Here is a 27,795-nt window from a genome sequence, read left to right as displayed (position 1 = left end):
CCTCTCCAGACCATGAATGCAGTTTTTACTTTGGTGAAAGAAATACAAATGCCTTCTTTCCATGGCATACCTGAGGGCAGCATTCAAGAGAATTGCCTTGTCCAAACTCTTCTGAACTTGAATGCAGCATCTTATGTTGAAAGAATTGCCCTCTCTGTGTAGAAATCCATGCCGTTACGCCACATCTCCAGTATTGACTTGATTATGCTTAGTTCAGTGTGGTATCAAGCACCGAAAATTGCCTACGTCCAAGCTCACAACGTGTCACAGCGCGACGCGGTGAGCTCCCAGTGCGTCCCAGTCCTAAAGTCGCGTCCTCCCCCCACACCCCCGCGCCCCCACCGTTGTGCTTTAACTCGTTGGGAAAAAAGCGCATGCAGCATCTCACCAGCGTCTCACCGTGTTCCTGTGAGGACGGGAGGACGGAGCGGAGGACGGTTAGCTTTTCACCAGGTTAGGCCGCGGGTGGATGCTCTGGGAGCTCGCCCTCCCTCCAATTCTAGGTCTCAGTACGCAGGTATGAAATGTCTAATTACAACTACGCAATTTCACGGACTCGTCCTGTATTTGGAAACTAAAACTAGTAAGACTTCTCAGGACATTCTTGGCCATCTGGCCAGTGATGTATATTGGACCAGTTACCCATGGGGACCCCTGCATGATGGTCAACAATGTTATGTCAAAACATGCCCATATATGGGCATTACCAAATAGGCATTCCAGATATGTCCTTAATATTGATGACATTGGGACAGGGATCTCCATATATGGGCATTAAATGTATGTTAATTAGTAAAGCCAAGCGGGGCCTTGACGAGTTAGGGCCTGGGTTTGATGCCTGGGGATCCCCATATACTGTATGAGCATAAGGGGTACCCTAACAGGGCATCATGGACTTAATATTAACGTTTTTGGGGAAGGTAGGGTGTAAATCAGAGTAAAGCAGGTTCTTGGGCCAGTTAGGGCCTGGGATTGATGACATCACAAAATCTCCATATGGGCATAAAAGGGATTTTGTTTCTGGGAATTACCATATATGGACTTTTTATTTTATTTGTAATAATTATGTATCCATATACATACAATATATGTTATGCCCATACATGGAGATTCCTGTCTGAACCAGCCGCACAAATATGGACCATGACTTTGCCATCTGGCCAGTGATATATATCAGTGACATCAGGGATCTTCATATATGGGCATAAAAGGGATACCCATATATGGACTTTTACATAGGTGATAGCCAGGTCACCTGTGATATCACCTATGATGTCACAGTGACAGTATGGATATCCAGGGTTTGATCTTTGATGAGGTGATGTCACGTGACATCACTTCCTGTACGGAAGGACGGAAGGAAGGACAAGCTGCGACATTTCTCTTCGGTCGCTACAAGTGTTCGGTGTTGATCTGATAAGGGACGTCGAGCAACAGGGCGTTTATGTTGGCCGAGTGGCCCCGGTCTTGCAAGTACAATGAAGCATACATTGGGCATGGATCAGGCTTTAGGGTCAGGTGTGCCAAGTATCGCGAGACTGTCCTCAGAGACCGAAACAATATCTGCTGCTGTTTAGAGCCTCAATAAAATTATGTACAGGACTATTCACATTGAAAAGCAAGTGATTAGAAAACAACCACCTGTGATATCTGTATTCTTTTATATTCCTGAACCGATTATATCAGTGGGGGGGTCCCCAAATTATATTGGGGGGGTTCCCAGATGATTAACTTATTGTGAAACATTGTTTTCCTCACTCAACAGTAAACAAACCAACATAACGTTTAAGTGTACAGAGGGTATCTGCACATTTCTAAAGTGACAAAAACATGTTTTTAATACCTATAAAATGATAAATTAAACATTGGCCAAAATGTCAAATATTAGAGGCAGAAATTGTGAAAATAGCAGATCTACATGCTCACAACGCCTCACAACGCCTGTATAACCGTGTTATACAAAATGTAATGCCTTAACTCTAGTGCTCGTCAGGGTGGTTAACTATGTGATTATTCTGGGGGGTCGCGGCCTGAAAAGGTTGAGAACCACTGGATTGTATGACAAAGGTCGCAGGGCCGTTCATAAATAGTGTTTGTTCGTGAGCTGGTGTCCACAAAAAGTTACAGAATGACGTCATTCAAATGCAGGAATAGAGCTGGGGGAGAGGAGAAAGGACGGTGCGAGCCAGGGACAGACGGACGAGGAGCCTGTTTTAGCTGAGGTCAGCAGTTAAGCCCAGGGAGATGGAGAGAGAGAGGGAGAGAGAGAGAGGGAGAGAGAGAGAGAGAGAGAGATTGCTGGAAAGATGGGAGTTGTGGTCATTGGGAGATTGATTGATTGATTGAATACGTTATTAGCTGTTTGGTTAACAGCACTAGTGGTAGTACAGTCTTATGCTAAAAGGATAACACAAAAAGCTCCATTGTGTAAAAGTGAAATTGTTTATTATGATCATCTTCTCTTATTTTTGCTGGTACAGTTGATGGCTGTGTGTTTGTGTGTGTGTGTGTGTGTGTGTGTGTGTGTGTGTGTGTGTGTGTGTGTGTGTGTGTGTGTGTGTGTGTGTGTGTGTGTGTGTGTGCGTGCACGTTTGTGACTTCAGTATGAATGTGTGTACGTACGGTATGTGTGCGTGCTTAATGCACTATGAGAGCCTATGAGATATTGACAGTGTTTCTACTTCAGAGAAGAAGGTAATTCCAGATGACCTAGTTTTCAGTGTGCATGCGTGCATGCAGTGCGCGCACGTCAATGTGCTCACTCACATGTCTAATGCCAAGATAATGTGTCTTCTTGGTTGCTGCGCCTAAGTGTGCGTCTGCAAGCGTTTTCGTTTGTGTGCGAGTGCATGTGTGCGTGCGCTGCGCCGCGCATGCACGTGCACAGCAAAACCCTCAGTGTTACTTCATTCGTCTGAGAGCTCTGAGAGCATGCAAATGTCCTGCCCGGGTCCATTTGGTTACAATTGTACTGTCCCAGAGTTAAATGAACACTGGAGGTTTTACTGTGCACCGTGACGGTAAGGTGGGGAAGACGACAACAATCATCAATCAGGCTCCTCCCCGTGGCCCCGTTGCCAAGGTGACACGGAGATTCTATCAATGAGCCAAGGTCCCTGTTGCCATGGAAACAGTTATGAATGAGAACGGGCCCCGGTAACCATGGAGACGCTTTCAATGAGGAACCACTTCGTCGCCCCTGGTGTCGTAAAGTGACAGTTGACGCCGCGTGGAAAATACAGTTGTTTTATTGCTGTCTTCATTGAATGAATGAATAAACAAATTCATTAATTGGTTTATTTATTGTCATTGTCTATCATCATCATCATCATCATGATCACCGGTATACCTTTGATGTAGGGCTGGACAATATACGTGTATTATCAATATTGTAATTGTGACCGTAGGTCGCATTTACTACCAAAACCTCCACCGGCTGTCTATCCGTCAGTGAGTGAGTGAGTCACACGTCACACGTCACACTTTTGCCCTGCTCATATCTCCGCAACCGTTGCCCCGATCCATGCCAGATTTTGCACACACACTCCTTGCCTGCCAAACTACAACCTCCAAGGACCCCCGGAGCTCCAGGGACCCCCAAGTCCCTGGGGGACCCCCAGGTGTAAAAAATGACCAAATGTGCAAAAATGACCAAATGACCACCCCAACGGGCCTGCTCACGGGGAATTCCTGGGGACCACCCACTCCTGGTGCTCCAGAACGGATGCAAAAGTGGTGACGCCCCCAGTGGAGGACCCCCTCCACTGCAGCTCACATAAAATGCCGTAACTCGGGCTAGGAGCGTCCGGGAGAGCCGGGGCCGGTACCTATTCGTCCGCCAAGGCAACGCGGACACCCCACCCCTCATTTCTCACATGGCCCTCTTCTAGCGCCACCTTCAGGCCGATTTGTAAAACACATTTTTGGCCACTGCTCCTACAGTTTTGGCCCTAAAATCACGCAAATTGCTACACAGTATGTCTACACTCATCCCATCAACATGAATCTGTCCCATATAGCGCCACCTTCAGGCTGATTTTGAAAAACACATTTTTGGACACTGCTCCTACAGATTTTGCCCTAAAATCACGAAAATCACTACACAGTATGTCTACACTCATGTCATCAACATGGAACCAAAACCTCCACCGGCTGTCCGTCCGTCAGTGAGTGAGTGAGTGAGTCACACGTCACACGTCACACTTTTGCCCTGCTCATATCTCCACAACCGTTGCCCCCATCCATGCCAAATGTTGCACACACACTCCTTACCTGCCAAACTACAACCTCCAAGGACCCCAGGTGTAAAACCAGGTGTAAAAAATGACCAAACTGTGCAAAAATGACCAAATGACCACCCCAACGGGGCTGCTCACGGGGAATTCCTGGGGACCACCCACTCCTGGTGCTCCAGAATGGATGCAAAAGTGGTGACGCCCCCAGTGGAGGACCCCCTCCACTGCAGCTCACATAAAATGCCGTAACTCGGGCTAGGAGCGACCGGGAGAGCCGGGGCCGGTACTTATTCGTCCGCCAAGGCAACACGGAGACCCCACCCCTCATTTCTCACATGGCCCTCTTCTAGCGCCACCTTCAGGCCGATTTTTAAAACACATTTTTGGACACTGCTCACAAATTTTTGCCCTATTTGTGGAGATAAGTGACCTACAGTCGCTGATCTCCACAAATAGGGCAAAAATGTGTTTTTCCAAAATCTTCCTGATCCATGTTGATGACATGAGTGTAGACATGCTGTGTAGTGATTTTCGTGATTTTAGGGCAAAATCTGTAGGAGCAGTGTCCAAAAATGTGTTTTTAAAAATCGACCTGAAGGTGGCGCTATATGGGACAGATTCATGTTGATGGGATGAGTGTAGACATATTGTGTAGCAATTTGCGTGATTTTAGGGCCAAAACTGTAGGAGCAGTGGCCAAAAATGTGTTGTAAAATCGTGATATGAGACTAGATATTGTGTGCGATTCAGTAAAGCCTTGTTTTAGATGTGCTATTTTCTCGTTTTGATCATTTGGGGAAAGAATATTAAGAAAATTGATATCATAGTCATAATATGGATAACAAGGCATTTGGTAAATCGAACCTCTGTTCGAAGTGGAGCTGTGTGTGTGTGTGTGTGTGTGTGTGTGTGTGTGTGTGTGTGTGTGTGTGTGTGTGTGTGTGTGTGTGTGTGTGTGTGTATTGCAGTTGATGCTCAGGGCAGGCTAGACTCAACAGCACCTCTCTGGTCACCCAGGGTTACTACATACAGGCTACATACAGACCCACAGACCCACCCACATACCCACATACCTACACACACGGCCACGTATAGGGTAGCTTGTGTTCCACACAGCTCCAAATATAGTACAATTTGGTTTTGTCCATATCGCCTCATCACTACTGTCTGGCGTCTATAATATTTTTTTGTCGTTTATTATCCGTGTCCCTTATTGTCAAACTGATCTAAACAGAATTTGATCTGAAATTAGATCAAGTTGAATTAAATCAAATAGATTCACATCTAACTAATCAAACTGAATTGTACTTGACTTATGAGCTTACAACCACCAATATGCACACTTGAATTCTTCCCCACATCTCAACCTGATATTATATCTTGCCCTAATATATGTACATAATGCACATAATATATATTTGCACACACAACCCCACACCTAACCCACATCCCATGCTTTAACTTTTAACTGTAGTTAAGGGGGTAAAAGTAAAGGAATGAAATCTGTAGACGTGTGGGGGGAAAACTGTTGTATGTGAACTGTTAAATGAGAGAATCTAAACTTCTGTGCTCCTTCGGAGAGGTGTGTGCATTTGCTCCTTTCCACAACATGCAGCACTGAAATACCAATCTGGCTAACCGCGCCGTCAAAGAAAAGGGAACGCCCTCTCGGTCTGTTCCTCTTCCTTCTAATGCGTAAGCTCAGACTCTGTCTCAAGAGAATGCTGAAATACACACCTTTGTGACAGGAATCAAGCAGGCAAACTCAGTCACAGATCAACCCCCGATCGGTCACCTGATATCACACAATGTCACAGCAAGGACTTAAACCAGCTACGCCTTCACAGGTTTAAGCAGTGTTGAAGAAGTACTCTGGATTATGGATTATACTCTCATATACCACAGCAATAAAGGGAAACCAGCAAATCAGAATCATAGCCGTTTTAGAAATTAATATTATACATTGACTATACAGTGTAAAATTGTGTTACATATAGTTGAACCAATCCTCAGGATATATTATACTTATATAGACCCATTTCTTGTTGCGACTGTCAGGTCGCACTTACTACCAAAACCTCCACCGGCTGTCTGTCCCTCTGTCTGTCGCGTCACGTCACGTCACGTCACACTTTTGCCCTACTCATATCTCCGCCATCGTTGCCCCTATCCATGTGAAATTTTCCACACACACTCCTTGTCTGCCAATCCACAACCTCCACCCTTCCAGGGACCCCCGCAGCTCCAGGGACCCCCAGGGACCCCCGCCAAAAAGCTAAAAAACTACCAAACCGTTGCCCCGATCCATGCCAAATTTTGCACACACACTCCTTGCCTGCCAAATCACAACCTCCACCCATCAATTATCACATGGCCCTCTTCTAGCGCCACCATGAGGCAGATTCTTGCTAAACAAATTTTTGGACACTGCTCCTACAATTTTTGCCCTAAAATCACGCAAATCGGTACACAGTATGTCTACACTCATCTCATCAACATGGATCTGTCCCATTTAGTGCCACCTTCAGGCAGATTTTTTAAAACACATTTTTGGACACTACTCCTACAGATTTGCCCCTAAAATCACACAAATCGCTACACAGCATGTCTACACTCATGTCATCAACATGGATCTGTCCCATATAGCGCCACCATCAGGCCCATTTTTTCAAACACATTTTTGGGCACTGCTCCTACAAATTTCTCCCTAAAATCACGCAAATCGGTACACAGTATGTCTACACTCATTTCATCAACATGGATCTGTCCCATACAGCGCCACCATCAGGACGAATTTTTCAAACACATTTTTGGACACTGCTCCTACAGATTTTCAGCCCGGTTTACAAACATTGAGACTAAATGCACAGGTATATATAGGATGTGCTCCAACTGCTAGAAAATGTAGTTAAACAGACATCGACAGACCTGCCCAAACTGTCCAGAATTTAATTGCGACTGTCAGGTCGCAAGTTACTATGAAAAGCTCCACCGGCTGTCCGTCTGTCTGTCTGTCTGTCTGTCTGTCTGTCTGTCTGTCTGTCTGTCTGTCTGTCTGTCTGTCTGTCTGTCTGTCTGTCTGTCTATCTGTCTGTCTGTCTGTCTGTCTGTCTGTCACATCACGTCACACTTTTGTCCCTACTCTTATCTTTGGCACCGTTGCCCCTATCCATGCCAAACCTTGCACACACACTTCTTGGCTGGCAAACCACAACCTCCAGCCCTGATTTCTCACATGCATGCCCCTCTTCTAGCGACACCATGAGGTTGCCGACCTGACGGTCGCTTATCTCCCGATTAGGGAGTCTTACAGGTCCAGTTACTGTAATGTCAAGGTCTTCTTATCTCACGCAGTAAAGTCCTCTGTTAATTCACCCATTTGTAACTCAGAGAGGGTGCAAACATCTGTGCCCTCTCAGAGTTAAAAGGTTTACTATGAGATCCTGGGACAGTTTTATCTCCTCCCTTCCTTGATGTTTCTTTTTTTGTGTGTGTGTGTTTTGTTTTCCGGGCAAAGTATAGGCTGATCTCAGAGCAGTGATAGAGGCTCTGCTGTGTCATTATGGGCCTCTACGGGAGGCAGGGGTGTCGCACCAAATTCTGGGCCCTGGGTACTTTAACTATTGAAAAATAGCAGATATACAAGCTCACAGCGCGGCACCGAGTGCCGCGCTGCGAGCTTGTAGATCTGCTATTTCTTGTTTAAATCGTGACAATTAGTGCAAGTCTAATTATAGGTTTATAGGTCTAATGATAGGTTTTTTGAAAAACCTATCTTTCTATGTCAGTGCTGCTTGCCCTTTTTCATGTGAAGGACCCCCAAAATGATATGTATTTGGCCACAGACCCCCATCTCAAAATATTTAGTTCCAGGGGACCCCCCCCAGAAGCAACATTTTAGTTACAGTACAAATGTTCGCTTAAAAAATACATATATTCAAAGATTTGCACACATTTTCACGACTTTTCAAAAATAGCAGATCTATAAGCTCGCAGCACGGCACTCGGTATAATTCCAGGCCCCTCCACCTTGGTCCCACTTTTCTCCCCCCTTGTGACGCCCCTGACCGGAGGAGAAGGAAATATGTCAGGAAGCCTGGATGGGACAGGGAGAGAGAGAGAGAGAGAGAGAGAGAGAGAGAGAGGGTGAATCACAGTGTGAGTCAGACAGCGGGACTGACTGGAAGTTGGACGACGTGAAGGAACATTGTAACCTCAAACACACCCCCACACACACATAAATAACTATACCGGTACATGTGCACACACACACACACACATAGGTTGTTGCATTTGCAGGCACGTATACGGACAAACAAGCACGCACGCACGCACACACACACAGGCACGCACGCACACACACACACACACACGCTAATGCCAATTTGTGTATACATGCGAGCTGACGGCCGATTAGGGAGTCTTACTGGTTTCTCTCTTCCTCCATGACTGGCTATCACCTTCTTTCTTTCTTTCTTTCTTTCTTTCTTTCTTTCTCTCTCTCTCCTCTCCTCTCCTCTCCTCTCCTCTCCTCTCCTCTCCTCTCCTCTCTCCTCCTTGACAGCTATATTGATCAGTTCAACCCCTCCAGGCGGCAGGCGTTTACATCCAGTGATCACCTAGTGGCTTGTAATGACCTGGCAGGGGCTTGGCCGTTGCGTGAGTGCGTGCGAGCGTGCAGGGGCGTCACAAGGGGGGGAAAGGTGGGACTGAGTTACTAGGGCCCAAGGTGGAGTGGCCTATTTTAAGCTTAAACTATTGAAAAGTAGCAGATATACAAGCTTGTAGATCGTGTAGATCTGCTATTTTTGAAAAGTCGTGAAAATGTCAGCAAATCTTTGAGTTTTTAGCCTTAGAAGGATTTGAAATATAAAAAGACTTGCACTAGTTTTCACAATTTAAAAAAATGTACAAGCTTGTAGCTTGAGCTTAGATCTGCTATTTTTCAATAGTTAAAGCATAAAATAATGCGTAATACTGCGTTCCCAGTCTAAATGGGTTAAACCCCTATGAAGAACATTCATGGGGGGGGGGGGGGGGGGGGGGTGAATCCTTTGTACCCAGGGCCCAGAATTTGGTGCGACACCCCTGCCTAGTGGCTTGGCTTGTAATGACCTGGCAGGGGCTTGGCGGTTGCGTGCGTGCGTGCGTGCGTGCGTGCGTGCGTGCGAGCGAGCGTGCGTGCCTCTGAATGACTGACAGCATTTGTCACTGAAGGTGTCTGTAGGCTGACTGTTGATTGGCTCTGTGAGCAGATCATTCTATTAAGTGATGTGATGCAGGTTAGCACCCTAATCAAATAATGATTGAGTAGACAGCCTTCTTTTTTTAATCTGGCTCTTACTGGAGCAGTGGCGTCAGTTCAGAAAAAGCTAAGGTATGGCAACATGACTGGTGTCTTGCACGCTCGCCTTCGCACGCGTTTCTACGGTTTCTTGGGCTGGATATGGGAGCCTGGAACGGTTGTTCAAGGGCAGCTAAACTTGGCATGTTAGTAAACGCACCACAATTAACAATAATGCATTGCACCTGTGCAGCTGACCTGCGGAACCTGGGAATATACCATTTTGTCAAGATGGGGAGAATACAAGTGTGGAGAATATAAATATAATACCTTGTTAAAGTGACCATTTTGTAACATTTTGCATTTGTAGTTATTTTACTGTAATTTAACAACACTAGCCCTTACCCGTTCAAAGATATGAGCTCCGAAATGATGTGCAGTGTGTGGGTTATGGGATGTGCACTGTGCACACAGTAGAGGGATGGAAAGTAACTTTAACTGGTGCTTGCATGCTAACGGCTACAGATATACTGTGTACCGATCTGCATGATTTTTGGACAACATCTGTAACAGGGCCAGAACCCCCCCCCCCCCCCCCCCCCCCCCGCCCGCCTGCACACACACTACCCCCCCCGTGGGTGTGTGTGTGTGTGTGTGTGTGTGTGTGTGTGTGTGTGTGTGTGTGTGATTGTGCATGGCCTGAACAACAGCGCCCCTCCACACACTCCCCCCCCCCCCGTGTGTGTGTGTGTGTGTGTGTGTGTGTGTGTTTGTGTGTGATTGTGCATGGCCTGAACAACAGCGCCCCTCTCTTAACATGTGTGGTCACAAAAGGTACTGTAGGCTAAATAGATATAGATACACCATAAAAATGCTAATATACAGCATATGATTTGTTAAAGTGACAAACGGGCTTCACAGTTGTGTCAGGTGTGTTCATATGCTAATGGTGATGCGATTTCAGATCAATTGCTCCAGCCACTGAGGAGAAACGCTGTGACAGACAGACAGACAGACACTCAGACACTCAGACAGACATTCGCTAAATTATATGTTAGATAATAAGCAGCACAGATAGACAAAGAGACATTCATGGATTTATATTTAAAAGTAACTTTTATTTTCCCCAACAACTCACAACTCACTGAACTGAAGGTATTACCCGCCGACGGTGGCTGATGACTTAGCAAGTACCATGGCAACATGCTCTATGCACTGTTATCTGTTGATTAACCATTTGGTGTAAAATCTGTCTCTCTCTCTCTCTTTCTCTCTCTCTCTCTCTCTCTTTCTCTCTCTCTCTCCCATAGGATATTATCAACGATTGGCTCAGACTTTGACTTGCGGACCCTGAGAGCGGTGCGAGTGTTGAGACCCCTTAAGCTGGTATCTGGCATTCCCAGTAAGTCTCCATTCATCTCTATCCATCAGGAGTGGTCTTTTTTTTTTTTTTTTTAAGGAATAAGTACTTTTCACTATCCTTTTGTTTTAACCGTACTTCTACTCTTTCCTTGAGTGTATTTTGGGGTCAGTACTTAATTATTATTATTATTATTACTACTACTTTACATTCTCCATTTATAGCTCGTTACAACTAGTCTGCTCCAAATGCGGGGAAGGAAAAAGTGTAGGGTGAAGATCATGCAAGCAAGGAGCACCTCAGAAACACCGTCCGTCTGGCTTTGACCACTGATTACTTTGTTGTGTGGGGCAAACAATAGAGATGTTTAACAGGTCTGAAGACATGAGATTTAATGGTGAGTCCATGCATACAGTATGTGATAGCTGAAGCATAGCATAGCGGTGCTACTGTGGCCAGCCAGCGTGTGGCGTATGGTGCTGTGCTGGCTGGAGGAGCCTCTCTTCCACTGTACACACGGAAAGTTTAAATCGTCGCTGTCGGGTAGAAACCTTGTATGTCCAAAACCGTTGGTTTTGTATTTATCATTTTAAAAATTATTTCAAATAGTGAAAACAGCCGATCCACAAGCACACAACGCCTCGTGGTGCAAAGTGCTGTGCGCTTGTAGATCTGCTGTTTTCACTACTTTTGTGCGACAGTCTTGTATGACGAAGCACCGGCTTTACTTTAAAAAAAACTAAAAACTAAAAACACCTAGAGAACCAAATGTGAAACTAGGAGATAGTTTCGAAGTTTCTGCCCGACTGTGACGAAATGTAATGTCAATTATCAGGAAGTGTAAACAATAAGTCAATGGCTGTTTTCTTTTGTACTATATTACTGTATATAGAAAATCCAATATGAAATCAGATCTGTTGACTAGAATATTTCAAATTTTGAATATTCGTGTGCATCCTACAGTGTGGATTAATAATAGGTCTGCATATTATTTAGTAATTAGTAACATATTGAAATCAGCGACCCCACTCAAACCACCTCCCCTCCACCACCACCACCCTGACATGACGACATGGAAGAGGTGCTTGGTGCAGAGAGGGATCCCATCTTTAAAAAGGAAATCTACTAGAATGAAAAGTAACTTACTTTGCGTAATTCATTAACCTTTTTTTTTGTTTACCTTTATTTGAGATAAAGGATTCTCAGAAGGTAATTTTTACTTTTACTTTAGTCATTCTTATGGGAGCAATTGTACTTTTTACTTGAGTACATATTTACAGTACTCTATACGCACCCCTGCAGCATCAGAACGAATGTGAACAGAGATGTTGCATTCTGTCCTAATGCACCCAAAGTGTCCCCCCACAAGCAATTAACCACTTTCAGCCTGGCGTTCCCTATTTTGGGTATTTTGTTATTAGGGGATAATAAAAACAGAAAAATCTAAGAAAAAACGAATGAGAAATGAGCAGATCTACAAGCACATAACCATAAAATGTTGCGATGAAACAGGTTATGAGCCTGCTGATTGGCTAGTTGTGTAAATAAAGTGTAAAATTAGGGTTTAAGTGGTTAATCTATGATCGCTGATCCTTTTATTATCTCCGCCAGCCCGAGCGGCCGTGGGCGGGTATTATGTTTTTTGCCCCTGTCCGTCCATGTGTGTCTGTCTGTTTGTATTTGAGCAGCTAATCTTGAGCACTGATGGACCGATCGGCGTGAAACTTTGCATACACACTCCCATTATTCCAACGCCAATTAACAGGCTGCTTCATGTTTTAGCCTATAACTCTTGAACCGTATGTTGGAAAAGGTCTTCCTTGGATCATGATGCAACTAGGCCATAGTCCATAAGTCCATTTTTGCCCATTTTCTTTCATTCAGAGTTTTCTTGAAAACATACTTTTTGCTACTTCTCTTTCACACAAATCGGTAAATTCTCTTTGGAGTCATGTGATCAAGCTACATATCAGTCAGATTTTTTTATTCCAATCTGATTGGATATAATTGTCATCCAAAGTTTGCAGGAGGGCCCGTTTTGCCAAAAATGCCACACATCATGTATACAGCATCCAAATTCCCGCCCAAAATTCAATCATTGGGACCCCTTTAAACATTTTATATCAATTTAGGCAAAAATGATCTTGTGAGTCTTGTGACAATGATCGTCAAACAGGGTTTTGATTTTCCATAAGTTTGCCTGTAATTGTCTTCACAAATATGTGGGTGGACCCTATTTCTTATAACAATACGTAATTAAAGAGCATCAAAATGACAACGGCAAGGTCGTTTAGCTGCTGTTTAATAACGTTTTGGAGCATCTAAATTGCGACCCCTTCCTTTTGTTTGATTTATCTGCTTTTACAGTTTGGCTCAGCACTAAAGACAGGGGAAGTGCGTTTTTCTTTTTTCTTTTTATTTCTTTTTCTTTTTTCTTTTTTTTTTTACCTCACGCAAACTCTATTTTCCCCACATCTTCCTCGTGTACTGGCGGCTGCACACCACGACTGTTGCAGCCCTGAGTAGGCAACCAGGCCTGGCGGAGATCTGCGCTCTTAGGAGCACACTTTTATCATTTATTTCTTTACATTTTCTATGGTGGTACTTTTGTAATACTGTACTACTATTGTGTCTATTGTGTTACAATGTACCACCATAATAACCGCAGCTAAATGAATGATGTACCTGATATATACCACATGATATATAATATACCACACCTTATGTATATATCATGCACCTTATGTACCGTATATATTGCACACTGCCTTGTTGATATCTGATCTAACTTTACTCATTAAACTGTATTTTTATCTGTTGTGCAAAAGACATTCTGCTATGTGACTTGCATGTAAAAAAATAAATAAAAACTATTAAAAGAAAGAAAGTGTAAAATCACATTCACACCATGTGTAAGATGGTAATATGGTAATAAGGTGCTTTATATATTGTTTCGTTCTTTTTCTTTTCTTTTTTTGCACAAACCATGAGAGTTAGCTACAAGCTGTAATCTTCTAAGTAACATTCCTAAATTGATCCACTTTCAACATGTCATCCCTATTTGGCTATTATTATTATTATTATTAGTAGTAGTATTATGGTGATTATTATTTTACTACAAGCTCTACTCCTCCTTGAGCATCTTTTTTGTAAACAATTATAAAGTGTAAAATAGGGCTTAAGTGCTGAAAAGGACACAATATCATCCATGATGCTGAATGTTCTTTGTTCTCCAGGCCTGCAGGTGGTGCTGAAATCCATTATGAAGGCCATGATTCCTCTGCTCCAGATCGGCCTGCTGCTCTTCTTTGCCATCCTCATGTTCGCCATCATCGGCCTTGAGTTCTACATGGGCAAATTCCACACCACCTGCTTTGACAATCATACAGGTGACGGCCTGCTGACTAGATGTGTGTGACTGTGCGTGTGTGCGTGCGTGCGTGCGTGCGTGTGTGCGTGCGTGTGTGTGTGTGTTTAGAGTTGGGTTAGGCTACCGGTATATGCACAGCAGCCATTTTGGAGAGAAGTTGTGTCTCTGCTCACTTCCTTCACAGGTGTTACCAATGATACTAATGAAGGCTCTGTTCCATTTCATGTAGCACAGTGGTTCTCAAACCTTTTATTTCAAGGACCCCATAACTCTGAGAGTGTTCAAATGGAACCAAATTTGCTTCCATTTGTACACTCTCAGAGTTACACACCTTTTATGGGGTCGTTTGGAATTACTTGCAACATACTAGCGTCATGTCCAAGGCATGTACTTGTACATCATGGCTGGGGGATGTACTTGTACATCAAGCCGCCTAACAATACAGAAACCCTATCGGCCACATAGCTCGGCAAGGCTCACTTACTTCTTACTCACTTACTTACAAGTGTAGTAATGCATGTATGTGCGTGTGCGTGTGTGCGTGCATGTGTGTATGCTGTAGCCGCTAGTGTAGATGAGCCTAATTTGCTCAGTGTCCAAATAATGTACATCTGTTCTTCTTTGGGAGGAATTAAGCCTGATTTCTACTGTAATGTGGGTGTTGCGCACAGAGAATAGCCGATCTACAATCTCGCAATGTGTCGCATTGTGACACGTTGTGAGCTTGTAGATCGGCTAAAGATTTCTTAGTAATAATTTGATTAATTATTATATATATACATGTATAAAAGTAACTTGTAACCAAAATGTTAAAATAATTTTAGTGGAGCATACTTCACCAATGCTAAGTTGTGCTGTAAACACAGGTTTATCTGCGTTCTGTTCAGTTCAGAACTCCATCCTATGGGTGGCACTCTCAGCGTCACAGAGATCACAGAAACGTCTCACGTTAACTCCCGTAGGACAATATCATTGGCTGAGAGCGCCACCCATAGGATGGAGTTCTTCCTTCCAGAACTTAATAAACAGGTGTTTCGTTCGAAACACTTGTGTTTTCAAGGTTTTAAAGAAAACTCTTTTGCCAATTATTTGGGGCCCACAACATATCCTCACGGCCAACCAGGAACACCAGTCACTTCGCCAAAAATCTAACTCGCCAAATCAACTTGCTAGGACACCTCGCCAATGAGCAGGGTTGTCAACATTGGACTGTCAGTCCAGGAGAATCCAGGAGATTTATTTTTTAGGGGTGTGCGGCTGTGCGCGGAACTCCCCAACAGGGGTCTGGTGGTCCTCCCCCCAAAACTTCTTAACAGATATATTTTCCTGTGTTCTGTTGAATTTTGTGCATGTTTGATACTTTTATCAGGCTTGCTTTACTAGCATGGGTACAATTTCAGCCTTAAAATGCTAAATGTAGGTGTACAAATTTGATGACTGAAGCAAAGTAAGACATCCTTAATAATGACTTCTCATCTGGGGGCCCTCCCCAGAAAATATTTAACAAAGTAAATGTAATTGCCAATCATCCTGGCGAATCCAGGAGCATTGACATGCCTGCCCAATGAGCGTGGACAATTTGGCGAGTTGGATTTTTGGCGAAGTGACCGGTTACCCCAACCAGTGGTCCCCGGCCCACAGGTTGAGAACTGAGCAGGTTATGAAACTATGGTACACCTGACAAGCAACCACTTCCTTTACTAACGCATCCTTTTCAGATGAGATTCGGGAGGAGTTCCCGTGCGGCACAGAGGCCCCGGCGAGGCTGTGTCCGGAGGGCACAGTGTGCAGAAAGTACTGGCTGGGACCCAACTACGGCATCACCCAGTTTGACAACATTCTGTTTGCCGTTCTCACCGTCTTCCAATGCATCACCATGGAGGGCTGGACCGACCTGCTCTACGTTGTAAGTTTGGGCATTCACCAAATATGCAAATATTCGAATATCAAAGTCACTATTCGACGTTGTTCACCGAAGTCGAATATTCGCTTTTTGGGATTTTTTTTATTGTTTTCTCTTTAAAACATATATAGTTTGGCTAGATAGATAGGAAGTCATAAGAATGAGTTGTCAATGCCCCTGGTGGATGAATTTGTTAATGCTCTATACCAGGGCTTCTCAAACCTTTTTAGGCCGTGACCCCCAAAATAAACATATTTTAACTGGGGACCCCCACCCTGACAAGCACTTGGAATTGTAGGTATTAATGTGACTCGGTTCCACAGATAAATATTGTGAAAATAGCAGATCTACATGCTCACAACGCCTCGCAGCGTTGTGAGCATGTAGATCGGCTATTTTCACAATGTTTGCCTCTTACTTAATATTTGCTTACTTAATATTTGACAGTTTGGCCAGTCCTGTCGAATATTCGACTATTCGTCGATACAAATTTGTAGCCGATCCCGCAAATACTCGTGAAATATTAAAAGGTATCTAGAGTGCCGATCCCGCGTATACGCGGGCTATTTACTGTATATACAGTAAAGCTGGCAAGGGCTACGTACCGTCCGTTGAAAAGTGCTGGCACGGGTGGAATCGCTGATTAATCATCATCGCGCATCCACGTGCACACAATAGTGATCCCTTAACACTTGGGGAGCCAAACTCGTTCAGGGACGAGTTAAGGCCACTAGGTGTCCCCCTGCCACAGGAAGTTATCTCGTTCACAGACGAGGCAACAAACAGTTAACTCTATGAGCCTGCAGCTGCCCTTTGAATGACCTGAGTCCATTACGTCACCCAGTCAGTGCAGGCAGCCCCTCTGGGGAAGAAATCACGGAAGGACTTAACATTGCTTTAGATTCTACTTTGAAACATAAGAACGGCTTTATCTAAGAATGAGATGAAAACAGCCCCATGGAAGCAGAGAGCTGATTGTTTTCACGGCGACACTTTACCGCGATTTTACCGCGATTTTTGGATTTTAGTTTCGTGAGCGTTTGTAAACAAATGGATTATCCTCCTCAATCTTCTCTGGACACGCACGTGCACACGCACGAAGCTTGCGAGGCACGTCAAAACAAAGCGTAAGTCAATGGTGGCAGCAGCAACAGCTATAAATGTTATAAACCTTAGCAGCCCATGTGTTAACATGGAAGCCAACGGTCTTTCTCATCTTTAATGTCCATTTTCTCCAAAAAAACACTTTTGATGCCAAGGATGGCATTGGATTCTCGCTAAAATTGCAAAAGTATAAAGGGATCCATCTTCCACCCCTGTTTACATTTCGACCACAAGTACTTCCGGGTGAATCTCCGTCAAGTAGGAATTCGTTTAGTTAGCTCGATCTACTTCCGGCCTTCAAAATAAGAGACTGGCCGCGGACGGAGCAGGCGGCCGGCAGCTTGGATTTTTAACCCTTTCATGTCTGAGGCATTAAATGGGTTACTTTGAGGTCGAATAATTCGAATACTAAAAATCACTATTCGTGAATGCTCTAGTTGTAAGTACTGTTGAGTACGGGGTTGTCACCATCATGACATTTTAACCATATTTCACCCATTTATACCATTTAGGCCTACAATTATGTAATGCTTTAACTATTGAAAAATAGCAGATATACACAAGCTCACAGCGTGGCACCGAGTGCCGCGCTGTGCCGCGCTGCGAGCTTGTAGATCTACTATTTCTGAAAAATCGAGATTTGAATCGAGTCTTTGAATATAATATCGTTTTAAAAGCCAACATTTGTAACTCAAATATTTGCTTCTGGGTGGTCCCTGGAACAAGATATTTTGAGATGGGGGTCTGCGGTCAAATACATGTAATTTTGGGGGTCCTTGACATGAAAAAGTTTGAGAACCACTGATTTAGAAGAAGGATTTAGAAGACATTTATTGGCTCGGGTCAAAAATATTCAAAGCCTTGCACAAAATGTTGACAATTTTTCAAAAATTGCAAATCTACAAGCTCGCTTGGTGCCGCGCTGTGAGCTTGTATATCTGCTATTTTTTAATAGTTAAAGCCTAAAATAATGGTTAAAGTGGTTCAAATCTAAAGTGACACAGATTTACGTTCAGATCTAGATTTTTATACTTTCAAAAATGTTGTCAAATATTAGCGGCAACAGACGATCTACAAACTCACAACATGTCACATCATGACACGTTGCGAGCTTGTAGAGCAGCTATTTCCGATCTGCAAATAATTGCGATCAGCCAATCATGCAATAATTGTGGCTGGACTACTGCTGAGCAGAATTCTACAGTTATTGTGACCACAAATAGATTATGGTTGGTACCTCAGGGTGCGTCCGGGTGGCGCACTGACGTGGTGCACATATGTCATTGGCAGAGGTTCAGAACTGACTCACGACCTGTGCTGCATGTAGTACTCGCTCTGCTCCCCTCTGTCTATTTCCACTTGACTGCCAGAGAAAAGAGAATTGCTTTAAAAAGGACAGATATTGTCGCTGTCGGGTGGAAACCATGTATGTTCAGAACCGTTACGTTTTCAGGAAATGGAAAAAAGAACCTGAGTTCCATTTCACCAAATGTAGTTACAGTGTTATTTATTCACAAGGTCTTAATAGATTTCTCTTTCTTAGTTGCTTTTTAAATTGCGAAAATAGCTACTAAAATCTACTGTACAGTGTCGCTCACAACGTGTCACAACGTGTCACAAGGTACCGCATTCTTGTGACAAAATATGGCATTAAATACTAAAAGGAGAAAAAAGGAGATACAGTGCAAGGTTTCAGCCTGACAGGGACACATTATGTTACTTTTCGCAGATGATAAAAAAAAAAAAAAAAAAACATTTCAGACAGAAAACTCTTGGCCTGAACACAACATATTTATTGAGCATAAATATCTATGAGCATAAAATATACACATCTACACATTTATTGCACAATTGCCTTCGAAAAAGTCAAATAATCGCCGACATATTGGTCGAACCAATTAGCTCTGGCTTTAATCGCATCCTTATTGATGGTTGTGTCTCACAATTCTTGTGAATCTCAGCATTGACGGAACATTTCACTAGCACCTGCAGCGAACATATATTGAGCAGGTGGTAGTCGAGTGAGTCAGTTTACCACCCTCAAACTAGACTGATGTTGTGTGACATTCAAATCTTATTAAAATTGGCTAATGGGAGGTCGATCCTGCGGCAAGACCTCTGACATCACACTAACGCAGGCATAACCATGAACAAACCCAATACACCCATATATAGGCAGCAGTGGTGAAAAAGGTACTCACATTCTTTACTTAAGTAAAAGTATCAATAATGCAGTGTAGATGTACTCTGTTACAAGTAAAAGTCCAGAATTCTAAATGTACTTGAGTAAAAGTATGAAAGTGTTGGCATTAAAATGTACTTAAAGCTATACTGTGTAAGTTCAACTAGTGGTCAGTAGCGGTATTGCTTTTTTCGGACGTTTTTCGGCCGGAGTCGTCGCGGACCACCGCCGCGGACCACCGGAGCGGCGCCGCAAACCACCGCGACCGATAGTAATCCGTGGAGAGGTAGAACGCATGGTAGAACGTAATTTTCTGGCCAGGATTTGTGGATTAAGAGGTTAAAATCCTTCACCATGGTAAACACTGTAGCCAAGCGGAGGCGCTTCCTGGAGACCAGAGCAGATAAGCTGTGATTGGCCGGTAGTGTACCATGTGTGCATGATCGGCGATGTGATTGGGCAACGTATACACAACGTATACAGATGATGCAGATTACGTCATTTTGGCGCGAAATCCGGTCCACGGCCAGGATCATAGAAAACATATAAAGAGAAGGCTTCAGAAGCTGAAAATAACGGAGTGGGTGTTCTAAAACTTTAGTGATTTAACAGTTAGGACAATTTTAAGATTTGTTTTGTAAAAAAAGTTACATGGTACAACTTTAAATTACAAAACTAAAAAGTACAACATGTTTGAGAATATCTCTATATGTATGATCTCTATATACTGTACAGCATCTATCATTTTATTATAAATGGATTATAAATTGAGTAGTTTGATTAAATGAGAGTATATCTCATCCACTAAACAGGATTGCAAACATTTAATTAGCAGTCACGAGGGTCATGTACACATCCAAATGATAACTCCTTTTGCAGAGTGCGTGTGCTTTCAGAACTCACTGCTCACTGTAGCGTGCATGTAAAAGCATGGCGGGTTTCAAACTGACACCTGTCATCTCCAGTGATTCTCTCTCTCTCTTTCTCTCTCTCTCTCTCTCTCTCTCTCTCTCTCTTTCTCTCACACACACTCACTCACTCACTCACTCACTCACTCACTCACTCACTCACTCACTCACTCACTCAAAAAAAGTACACATGTTGTACTTAAGTAAAAGCATCAATACTGCACTGTAGATGTACTCCGTTACAAGTAAATGTCCAGAATTCAGAATGTAAAAGTACAAAAGTATTGGTATCAAAATGTACTTAAAGTACCAAAATTAAAAGTACTAAATGTTTGAAAATAGCAGATCTACAAGCTTGTAGATTGGCTATTTTCAAATAGCCTAGGTATAAAATAAGGCTAAAGTGGATTCATGTATGTTTTATAATATAATCCTTTATATCTGCAAAGTAACTAGTAACTAAAGTTTTCAAATAAATGTAGTGGAGTAAAAGTACAATATTTGGATCCGAAATGTAGTGGAGTAGAAGTTAAAGTATTGGAAATTGAATATACTCAAGTAAAGTACAAATACCTCAAAACCGTACTTAAGTAAATTACTTAAGTAAATGTACTTAGTTACTTTACACCACTGTTCACTCACTCACTCAACTCACTCACACACACAGCACTGCGAGCTTGTAGATCAGCTACAGTACGTGTTGTGCGTGAGCCTCGCATAACTACGTACTGTATAACTCACACTCCTTCCTCTTCCATTTCCAGTCCACATCCTCTTCTTTCATCCGTTCCTGCCCCACCCAGTCTTAGCTGTCACTCTATATCTGTCTGACTCTCCCCTCTTATTCTCTCTCTTCCCTGGATCACCCCCCCCCCCCCCCTCTCTCCCTCTCCCTCGATGCTGCTCTATATTTAAAACGAACCGTTCAGCCCAAGTTATTCTCACAGCTGCTGAGGAGTGTGTGTGTGTGTGTGTGTGTGTGTGTGTGTGTGTGTGTGTGTGTGTGTGGGGGGGGGGGGGGGGGGGGTGATAAAAGTTTAATGGGATAGAAAAAGGGTCTGCGGTACGCGTCAGCAAGGCCAGAGTACATGCAGCATGCAGGAGGAGGAGGAGGAGGAGGGGGCTGGAGGTTTTTGAGGAAAAGCTGCATGAGTAGGGATGTCCGATATTTACTTTTTTACCGATAACCGATAATATCCAACTCTTACTTTCAAATACCGATATTAACCAATACCGATATATGCTAATATAATATCTAGCTATCTAGCAGTGATTCTCAACCATTTGAATTTCAAGGACTCCCAGTTTGAAATGCATTAGGCTACTGACCCCCATTTAATGGCATTTATATATCACTGGGACCCCAATTTATATTATAAAAAATTCACTGGGAATAATAAAATAAATGAAAAAAATAGACATTTTAGAATTTTACGTTGTGGCCCCTTTAATGATTTTTTTTTCTGGGCTGGAAGAGACCCTGGGAAGACCAAAAAAAAAAGAAAAAAAAAAAGAAAAATGTGAAATTCATGGTGTAGTCCCTTTAACAAACGTGTGGCGGAATGAGGGGGGAGGTGGAGCGGGCGACGGGCAGCGAGGAAGAGAGCCAACGAGCAGATGGATGGAGCGAAACAGAATGCGAGAAACAGGAGGAAGGGAGGGTTGAAGGAGTCCGAGAGAGTTATACATTATTTACTGTGTACAGAGCAGCGCAGCAGTGAGCGTGGAGGGTATGGATTTACTTTAAACACAGTGTGCCGACACTGTGTTTACAGCTCAGACAACATACAGAGAAATGCAGACACACAACTGATTTTGCAGTGCATTTTCCTTCTTTATCAGGTTCAAGTCTTTATTAATTGCACAACAACTTGAACTTGAAGATAAAAATGCAATGCAATGAACCAAAGATCAAAATGTACGATAAGTCCAAGGATAAGATATTGGATAAATACAAATTCTACACTCGGGTGGCACAGGGGTACAGTTCCTGCCCACCACTATAGAGACAGGGGGCAAAGGTTACTATGCATTTTTGAAAAGCTCTATATCTGTAGATTATATTTTGGTATGATAACCCTTCCTGAGTGACAGCTAAAAATGCCACGGAAAGGTGGCAAAGGTTACTCTGCATTTTTGAAAAGCTCTATATCTGTAAATTATATTTTGGTATGATAACCCTTCCTGAGTCACAGCTAAATTGGTGTTATCAGCCACTAGAGTTGGTATTAACTTTACTATACAGAAAAAAAAGCATATGAGGAGTCAAACTAGAGGTTTTCTGAATCCATTGCAAGCATTTGTTTCAACAAATTTTCAGCTGACAAAGTGATGTACAGTACTATACATTGGCAAGCCTTTGGAACTGCACAACAAAGTACCTGTATTTTTATGCTTAGTTTCCACTATTGTTGCTAATGGGAAGGTTTTTCTTTCTTTTTTTTTTTTTTTGTATTGCGGTATAACTTTAAAATCCTTGAGTAGTGGCTTATATTCTGCTTTGAATAAGAAGACTCAAAGATCAGCACCAGACACCTGAGGTGTGTGCAAGTCTTTTCAAGCCATCTTTGCTGGGAGTGGTGAATTGCTGAGACTTTACAGCGATCGCTTAAAATTATATATATATATATATATATATATATAATATATATGCTGCCTTCAGGTATGGCTTGGAAAGCGGACATTTGCATTTCTTTCACCATAGTATAAACTGCATGCATGATCTGGAGAGGGGACTTTTTACAGATGGGTAAAAGGGCAGGGGCTCAAGCCCCCTTTGATGTCTATGTGTGCACGTGTCTGCTGAGAAGACGAGTGAACCACTGGCAACCCTATCTGATGGTGTGTGTGTGTGTGTGTGTGTGTGTGTGTGTGTGTGTGTGTGTGTGTGTGTGTGTGTGTGTGTGTGTGTGTGTGTGTGTGTGTGTGTGTGTGTGTGTGTGTGTGTGTCCAGAGCAACGATGCCTCAGGGGGTTCGTGGAACTGGATGTACTTCATCCCTCTCATCATCATCGGCTCCTTCTTCATGCTCAACCTGGTGCTTGGTGTACTCTCAGGGTAAGTCTTCTGTGTGTGTGTGTGTGTGTGTGTGTGTGTGTGTGTGTGTGTGTGTGTGCGTGTGCGTGCGTTCGTTCATGCGTGTGCCTGCTCGTGCGCACACTCACATGTGTTTGTACTTATACATATTAACCACATTAACCCTAGCGTCCCTATTCTGGGCATTTCATAATCAGCGAACATTCGGCGAATGTTCATGAACAACATAAACATTAGCCGAAAATTCAAAAGTTCATAACGCGCAGTGAGTTTGTTGCCCGCGTATTTCGCTTTGGTGTACAGACGGAGAGTGTATATGGTGTTGGTGTATGGACCCCTCAGGGACCTAGCCTGGCCAGCCTCATACTGTGCATTCACTACACTCGTTCCTTCCCTCAATATGAGTCTGGACTTTGGGCTATAGGCAGCTTGAAAAGTGGGCGGGAGTACTTGCCTTGACAGACAGACTCCTCTAACCAATCAGCGTAGCAAAACATCTCTTAACCAGTCGGAAGAACGGCAAACAAACATGTCTTTTCGGCTGATGAACTCCGCTAGCGCATACTCCTGTTCCTTTTTAATTGTTGTAATTGTTTCCAACTCCGAAATAACTTCACTTATTGCTTGTTTTATTGTTTCAGCGTTAACTGTTACACTTGTTGCTTCGAGGGCAGCCATGTTGTTTTGAAAATGCTGCAGCAAGCATCTACGTCACCATCTACACATGGACCGCAGTTGAAACGCAGTCACTGATTGGCCCCGATCAGAAAATGATCGGGGCCAACTTTTCATACTCAGTGCCTATTTGCTGAAGTCCAGACCTCATACTGTGGGAAGGAGGAATGAGTGAGCGCAGTATGAGGGATGGCCCGCCAGGCTATGGGGGACCCAGGTCGACAAAGTGTTTAGGGTTCAAGTGGTTAATATGTTTGCATGGCATCTGTATAATTATTATGCGTTGTACACATGTGACATTTGTACTCTCTGAAAGTTAAATTAACGCTGAGGATTTTTTCTTTTTTGTTGCTCTCCTTACTTCCTGCTTCCGGTTTCGGCATGATCGCGATCACGAAATGCATGTTTGACTCCCAGAACAGCTCTATCTTTCAAACATGGCAGCCATGTTTGTTTACATTTGAAGAAATCACAATCCACCTCTTTCCGCGGGAATTTACTGGAGATTTTTTTTGCACCACACTTCCGGTTAACAGCAGACATACAAGCTCACGTCGTGTCGCAGATGCAGCCGTTGTGAGCTTGTAGATCACACTCGGCTGCGGCGCCGGAAGCTCCGTCCAACTTCTGCTCAATGCACTATGGGATGTTGGAAAGTTGTGGATAGCCTCTATCTTTTGAATGCCTGAATGGATTTCCAAGTGGATTCTTTTGTTTGAAAGCTATGAATGGCGTGCACACGTGTTGTGCATGATTTGTGCATTATCCGTGCATGACCTGTGCACCATCGTGTACAATGAAAGGTAAGAAAATGGAAAATGTAATATTAAAGTGGCTTTTTAATCCTGGTGTTAAATCATTGAATGACTATGTTGCAACTTAAAGGCATAAAAATGTAGCTTTGCCCTGTGTTTAGATCAGTGGTTCTCAAAATGATTCCAGGGACACTGTGGGTTCCTTTAGGGGGGTTTAAATTGACCCTCATACAAGTCTGTAACTCATTTTGTATACTGTCAGAGTTAAGGGGAGACCTTGAAATGTGAAAGTTTGAGAAACACTGGTTTAGATAACACAAATAATAATAATAATCATATTTCCCTTTATACCAGCTTTATCAGCCACTGGAGTACGTGTTGATGTTTACCTGCAGAAACACACAGCCCTTAAAGGAGTAGCACCCCCAAAATGACTTTTTTTCCCTATTGATTAGTCATGCCATGGAGAGTAGAGTTCAATAATATTTTTTGGTTTTTGTCACATTCTTAAGACAAAATTTGATTCAAGTAAATTTACCCCCATTGATTCCGGATGGGGACCCGTTTCGAAACAGGTCCCCATCCGGAACGAATGGGGGTAAATTTATTGTTATCACATTTTTGTCTTAGGAATGCGGCCTCGTTCGCCTCTGCAGTTAATTGGAGCGATGTGCAAAAGTTCTTGTCCGGACTTCCTGAAAAAACTAAGGGAACGCTGTCAGTCAAAGTGACTACTGGCCAATCACAGCGCGACTTTTCCAGGACTTATCCAAGGACCACAATTCAATTCAACAGAGCCAGTTCCGATGTTGCGCGGCTCAGCTGTTCTCACAGGCTGCGTGCGTAAAGACACGCCCCCACCTGCCTCTGATTGGCCTGTGAACTTCCCTATGTGTGACGCACGCGGAAGCAATGAAGACGGAAGTGATGAAGATTCCCTTAGTTGCTAAATGCATACGCCCCCTAGCCGAAGGAGGCATCTAGCTTTTTATATCTGTGATTGGCAGGGCCAAAATGTAATCCTTGAAAAGCTACGTACCTTTAAAGACAAAGTTATAAATTAGTCCTGATAAACGATGAATAAAACTGTGAGAGTTGAGGTTTGTTACATATTCTACAACATGCTATGGATAACGGTGTGTGTGTGTGTGTGTGTGTGTGACCCTTGCAGGGAGTTTGCCAAAGAAAGAGAGCGCGTGGAGAACAGGAGTGAGTTCCTGAAGCTCCGCAGACAGCAGCAAATAGAGAGGGAACTCAATGGATACCTGGAGTGGATCTGCAAAGCAGGTGAATTGTCTTCATTCATTTACACACTTACCCAGAACATCTGTATCTGTAAGCCCTCAGAGTCACGGAGCGTGCAGAGAATGTTAGAGAGGCAGGGGCTGAAATATCCAAAAGGGGCTTTTGGTGAAAACATTGAAAATAGCTCACAATGGCTATAGTTTGGCTATTTTCGGTACTTGATACCACACTAAACTAAGCATAATCAAGTCATTACTGGAGATGTGGCGTTACACATCTCCTCAGGCCGCATTTGGCCCCCGGGCTGCACTTTGGACACCCCTGCTTTAAGGGATGCAGTTCAACTATTACTGACCCGTTACTGAAAGGCAAGTTTAAGGTTTTCAGTAGTATAGCGCTTACTCTGGTAACCCGTCTCGAGAAAAACAGAGTAGATACTTTTGAATGCCATTTTGATGCCAGGAAAGCATCCAATTCAGCTTGCATTGTAAGGGTATTTCAATGTAGGTGTTATCTTTCACAAAAGGGCACTATTGGGCACTTCTGTGCAAAATAAACCCCACAGTAATGTCTGTGTGTCTCACATGACCACCTGCCTTCCCCCAGGCTTTAAGCAGAATTTCATATAATTGGTACTGAGAATTATAGTTTGTCTATTACAAATAAGCTCTGCCATAATAATGGAGCCAAATCTGAAAAACATATGTCATTTGTGAGTGATAAAAGACACACACTACACAGAAATACACTTGAATAGTGTCCGCGGTTCTTTGTCATGACTAAAAAGACACAAAAACATTGATTTATATGGACATGGCACCAATTAAAAATGCTTTGATCCTTGGAATGAGACAGCCCACAAAGCACTCCATTTTTCTATCTCTCTCTCTCTCCAATTCCTTTTCATGTTTGTTCTGATGCATAGATAGATACAGGGAGGACAGAATGAGGAATGGGTTGGCAGGGTGCAGGGGTGTCACACCAAATCCTGGGCCCTGGGTACAAGGATCCACTGCGGGCCCCCCGTGAATGTTCTTCATAGGGGGAAGGGGGTTTAACCCATTTAAGGCCCATTCCCACTGGGCCAGATAACAGATATCTGGAGATATTTCTCCAGATATTTCTCCATGCAAAGTGGATGGTAGATACAGATAAAAAAATGTTTTGCCACAGATAAAAGTATCTGTGGCAAATATCTGTGGTAGATATTTTTTTTTATCTGTATCTACCATCCACTCTGAATGGAAAAATATCTGGAGAAATATCTCCAGATATCTGTTATCTGGCCCAGTGGGAATGGGCCTTTAGACTGGGAACGCATTATTTTGTGCTTTAACTATTGAAAAAATAGCCGCTATACAAGCTTGTAGATCTGCTATTTTTGAAAAATCGTGAAAATGTGTGCAAGTCTTTGAACATTTCAAAACCTTCTAAGGTTTTTTTTGAAAAGAACTATGTTTCTATGTCAGTGGTGCACAATACACTTCAAGGGGTGGAGAGCAAGAGTACACCGTTTGATCTTCTGTAAAAGGCCACCGACATGAAAACAAAGCCACTAAAGGGGAAGGGCAGGGTCCAGGCAGACACAGACAGGTGCAGCCGAAAGCTTTAGCTTCAGATGTTATTAGAGCGTTGGCTTCAGATGTTATTCACGGATGAATATGGAGATGGAATCAGCACAAACACATACACACATGGGATTTGACTTTTAATTACAGTATATCGTCACTGTCGGGCA

At 43.3% G+C, this 27,795-nt stretch overlaps 1 protein-coding gene across 1 annotated transcript in view; it reads left to right on the top strand.

Annotated features, from left to right (window-relative positions):
• The window catches only part of LOC308282793 (voltage-dependent P/Q-type calcium channel subunit alpha-1A-like), a gene marked incomplete at both ends in the record, with an annotated part of 187,656 nt that overhangs the window by 46,824 nt on the left and 113,037 nt on the right, over window positions 1-27,795 (top strand). Inside the window, 5 exons of the mRNA XM_080723180.1 lie at window positions 10,830-10,921; window positions 14,116-14,268; window positions 15,968-16,155; window positions 23,300-23,403; window positions 25,984-26,099. Of these exons, the coding sequence (XP_080579306.1) occupies window positions 10,830-10,921; window positions 14,116-14,268; window positions 15,968-16,155; window positions 23,300-23,403; window positions 25,984-26,099 (653 nt within the window). The remainder of the gene's footprint in view (window positions 1-10,829; window positions 10,922-14,115; window positions 14,269-15,967; window positions 16,156-23,299; window positions 23,404-25,983; window positions 26,100-27,795) is intronic.

Source organism: Nannobrachium achirus (assembly GCF_963921795.1).
Source record: "Nannobrachium achirus genome assembly, chromosome: 4".
NCBI lineage: Eukaryota > Metazoa > Chordata > Actinopteri > Myctophiformes > Myctophidae > Nannobrachium > Nannobrachium achirus.
Note: the sequence above shows the minus strand (reverse complement) of the source record. Positions and strands in the feature narration are given on the sequence as shown.